This window comes from Montipora foliosa, chromosome 11 (assembly GCF_036669935.1).
Source record: "Montipora foliosa isolate CH-2021 chromosome 11, ASM3666993v2, whole genome shotgun sequence".
Taxonomy (NCBI): Eukaryota; Metazoa; Cnidaria; class Anthozoa; order Scleractinia; family Acroporidae; genus Montipora; species Montipora foliosa.
This window is the reverse complement of record NC_090879.1, coordinates 3,064,332-3,069,331: the sequence shown is the minus strand read 5'-3', so window position 1 is coordinate 3,069,331 and position 5,000 is coordinate 3,064,332. Positions and strand designations below refer to the sequence as shown.

At 37.7% G+C, this 5,000-nt stretch overlaps 1 protein-coding gene across 1 annotated transcript in view; it reads right to left on the bottom strand.

The window, feature by feature from the left end:
* Nucleotides 1-3,245: 3,245 nt before the first annotated feature.
* The window catches only part of LOC137975025 (ras-related protein Rab-3C-like), a 5,772-nt gene continuing 4,017 nt past the window's right edge, over nt 3,246-5,000 (bottom strand). Inside the window, exon 2 of the mRNA XM_068822056.1 lies at nt 3,246-4,891. Within this exon, the coding sequence (XP_068678157.1) occupies nt 4,579-4,891 (313 nt within the window). The 3' untranslated portion in view covers nt 3,246-4,578. The remainder of the gene's footprint in view (nt 4,892-5,000) is intronic.

Here is a 5,000-nt window from a genome sequence, read left to right as displayed (position 1 = left end):
AATAACTATATATATATTAAATATTAAAGAAAAAAAAATTAATAAAAATGCAACAAGACATAGGGATAATCTGTAAAAGAGTAATCAACACTCCATACTTGACAGATCACCAAGAAGCTAGGCTAATAAATATTAATAAGGTATAACCATAAACTTTATATAAACCAATTCTAACAAAAATTAATAAGAATACTATCACCATGTTTGAAAGTTGCCAGAGAAGGGGCTAATCTGAGCTATAATGGTAAAGAATTCCATTTACCTACAATTCTATTAAAATAGCTATGTTTAAATTTAAAGTTCGACTTTAACGAATAGTCATTAATATGTCAAAACCTGCAAAAGTCAGCCTGGGAATAAAAACTCAGAAGCGAAGTCAAGTGCAAATCAAAATAGTCATTTAGGGCTTTGTATAGAAAAGTTTCATAAAAAAGATAGCGTCTCTTTTCAAGGAACAGCATATTCTTTTCAGGCGCTCTTCATGAGTTGATATTATTACTTTTTAAGGTAAACTTTGTTCCTCTCCGTTGAACACGCTCCAGTTTATCAATATTTCTTGAAGTATAAGGTAACCAAACCACTGATCCATATTCCAGTTGCGACCTCACTAGCGTGCAATACAGCGTTTTTAAGGTATGGGTATCCTTCCAACCTCTGCATGTTCAATTCTTCTTATCAAGTCTAAAATTCTGTTCGCTTTACACGTGATTGTATCTATATGAGAATTCTAAGAGAGAGCATGGTTGGTAAGTGAACCAACACCACGAAATTTATCAACTTCTTCCAAGACAGTTCCGTTTAGAGAAAGGTTAAAAATAAGAGGTTGCCTCTTCCGGGTATTTCGCATTAAGTAATGATCCTTGTAAGGTGGATAGCAATTTCCTTTGTTATGCGGCAACGGGGCTTTCCCCACACAGGAATGTTATCATTTTTACACAGAGAATGCATAAACCTACAGGAAGGCAGTTAACGCAATAAAATTCATTTACAGCCCACTTTGAAAGGGTGTTTTTTTGTGTTAAAAGATTTTGACCAATCACAAGAGTTGAAAACAAAAGCCAAGAAACGTTTACAATTTTACATGTTCCCCACATACGATTTCTGTGGAATTCATTTAAACTGAGACCAGATGAAAGATGGAAGATGGTTGGAAAGTAAGGATGAATATAATACTGCTTTATGAAGTTTTGTTAACCGTTTGCTGTTTAAGCCAATCAGAAGTAAGTACAGACAATAGTAAAGTTATCACCTTTTTGCATACCAATTGAATTCCAACATGTTCGTTGCCGTTGTTGCTATCGTTCTTATTTGGACCGTTTCTTAATTTGCACTTCTGGCCCCAGTTGTTCAAAAGATGGATAACACTATCCACCGGATAAATCACTATCCACAGGACAGCGCAATCGGTTTCGCTATTACTTATCCACTGGATAGTGATTTATCCGCCGGATAGCGCTATTCATCGTTTGAACAACTAGGTCCTGAACATTAAATTCCATCCTGTTCTGTTGACTCCAAGTACAACGTTTGTCTAAATCGCGCGTTGAAACATCAGTTGATCGTCTGGACAGGACATCACTCTAAATGCCTTGTAGTCGCCTGCATACCTTGCCAGAGTATTTCCTGCACTGAAACCTCAGGAAGGTCGCTGATCAACATTACAAAAAATAGGGGCCAAAAAATCGATCCCTGAGGCACACCAGATGAAATATATAGCCAATTTGAAAATTTACCATCGACCACAACCCTTTGCTTACGATTTGACTTATATCTAGCATTTCACTGGTTTCTAACTCTGATATATCGAGTGCTTTTAAAAGCATGTCTAGCTTCGTGAAAAGCTTTCTTCGACTGAAATACTGAGCATTGTGACAAAACAATGTAGAGGAAGTGCACGCGCTGTTATCAGCCAATCAAAATCATTTTGGATAAACTGTCAAATAGGAAACAAGCGTGCGCAAAAAGCGCACGTTTTTGGGCAAACTTTGTACTTCATTAAAAAAAAAAAAAAAAAAAACGTGGTGGGCCTTGACGATAATGTTTATGTCCCTGTTCATATCCCGTAACCACAGAAGGGGTTCGTCGGGTCGTCACAGACCTACCTCCATTTTTGTCTTTATGTATGCTGCGGTTAATGAGTCGCGGTTAGTTGTAACGAAGTACATCAGTACAGTGTTGAGTCCGCTCTCTATAAACCCTTCCCTCCGTATTGTGAATATTTATGAAGAAAAATGGGCAAAATCACTAAATCTTCATAATGAACTGCTTTGATAGGCGACAGTTTTTCAGGAGTTGATAATTTAGCAATTACTGAATGAGGCTGAGTAGGATATGAAGAATTTTGCAGGTCGAGGAGGGTGTTTTCCACCAAGGCCGAAGGCCGAGGTGGATAACATCCTCTGAGATCTGCAGAATTCTTCATATGTATAGGTAATCACATGAGGCCGAGTACTATTAAGGATTAATTGCACGAGTGTTTTGGAAATTTTCCAAAATTGCCCGAGTCGCGAAGCGACGAGGGCAATTTGGAAAATTTCCAAAACACTCGTGCAATTAATCCTTAATAGTACGAGGACTCATGCGATTACTTGTTTATCAATAAAGGGCAAAATTACTCTTGATTACCAAAAATGCCCTCGATTAAGAAAAAATGCCCCCTGTCTCAGCCAATCAGCGCTCAGTAATTTTGCCCTTTATTGATAATCTACGAAAGCCGAATTCAATAATTGCTTTATTATTCATTCAAAATATTTTCTTCGCTCAAACTTCTAAACCTACTCGCAGCCATTTCTCTGCTCAACAAAAATAGCAATCTCGTCCCCAGCTTTTTTCGGTCAACGGTTAAATAATTTGCAGCGGGCTGCACTTTTGACGTCATTGGTTCAATAATCTGCAGCGGGCTGCACTTTTGACGTCATTGATTCAATATGACGAAGTTTCTTTGCAAATGTGGTGAACAGCAGCTGGTTATGGTGAATGATGCGTGTGGTTTTCATCAATCAGAAATGGGGAAATATTTTGAATGAATAATAATAACTATTAATGGCAAGCGGATAAAGAGGAAATGTTGAGATAAATGTCATCTGGGGTAGGTAAAGGGCCATGCATGCTCCTATCCCTCCCCTCTCCTGCATTACTCAAATCTTCTCCCTCCACTTGGTGTAAGTTCCCAGAAGTCCAACAAAACTGTTTCTCCATAATGGATTATTTTTGTGTTTAAAGTAAAGCTGTTCTTCTTGACCAACTGTGTCAAAAGGCCTACTTTATTTCCCTTTAGAATATTCTGCATCAATGACGTCCAATACAGGCCTTCGTGATGAATGTCTACCTCAGCAATACTTTAATAATTTATTAGTCCATGTTCACACGATAGTAATTTTGTACAAAAACTGTATAAATATGGTACAAACTGCTAACAGAGGCCTTTTATTTCTTGTATCGCTAGAATGATGATCAGGAGACAAAAACGACTTTTGTTCTGGGTTGAATCTCACTTGCATAACTGTCTTTCAAGATCTTGAATTGCATTATTTTAAACTCTTGACTCTTGATATTTAACAATTATTTGCCAAAGGCGAAGTGAATATTGGTGAATATTTACCGAGACGTAGTCGACGTAAATATTCCCTAATATTCACTGAGCCTGAGAAGAATAATTGTTTCAATGTAATTTTCAGCGGTGACTATCAAGAAACTGCAAAACAACAGGCTAAAACAAGATAAAAAGGCACGATAAGTGCTTGATTGGCTTAGCAGCTGCGCCTCCAAAATGTTATATTCACTGGGTAGCACGGTAAATATACTGTAACACTAAATTCTTATATTCACCGCTGAAAATTATACTAATAAGCAAATTATAAGGGTAAAGGATGGCATTATTTCAGTTTGGTGAATGAAAATGGAACCATGTACTGTTTATCTTTTTTTGATGAAGAGAGTTTGGAGGACACTTTGTGATGTCAAAGTGTTCTCGTAGATGCGAGTGAAGTTAAAGTTGGCGAAAAGAGCAAGGGGCCACTTCATGGCACTCAATGAAATTGTACATATTTGCACTTCCAACTGTTACCTGGGGTCTTCTGCTAACTAAGTTGTCCAAATTTGGTTACGATGTTATGGTTTTGTTACTAAATATTCCAGTAGCAAGTAGCCCCTGCATTTACACAAATTTTCACCACTATTTTAGTCATCACATTGTAATACTATAAATACAAAAATATGTCTGGTAACTGACTGACGGAGCAGGGATGTCGCAGTGGCGTGAGCACTCACCTCGCACCAATGTGGCCCGCGATCGATTCCGAGACTTGGCGTTATGTGTGGGTTGAGTTGGTCGGTTCTTTACTAGATGCTATACAAGGTTTTTCTCCGGGTACTCCGGTTTTCTGCTCTCCTCAAAAACCAGTCTACGATTTGATATGCATTGATAAGATTTGATTTCTGTAAGGCATCCCCAATTAAAGTGCCTAAGTGCTAAATACACTCAAGACGCTTATTTTTAATAAATAAAGTTCATTATTATTAGCCGTGATTGCTCCTTAAAAGAGTTTATATGCTTACATGATCAAACAACTGGCTCCATTAAAGCACTACACAAGAGCAGGCTTCTATTTGTTTTAACTCTTGTCCACTAGCAGGCAACACCAGTGTTGTCAATTCTTTCAATTGCTTGGACCTTTCCATTTCATCAAGAAGAATATCCACAATTTGATCAAAACACTCATTAATGTTAATGCCTTTCACAGTGCTGGTTTCTAAGAAAGGTAGTTCTAGGTGCTCAGCTAGGTGCTGGCCATCTTCTGTTGAAACTTCCCTCGGATCAGACTTGTAGCGATGGTTCCCAACGAGTATACCTTTGGTGTTTGGTTGACATAACCTCTTCATTTCGGCATACCTTTGGAGGAAATAAAAGGAAAACTTTTTTATATGTTCGTCTAAAACTCATAAATAATTCATGAGCGAAACAGCTAACACGTACATGCACAAGCTTTCAAAACTGATAA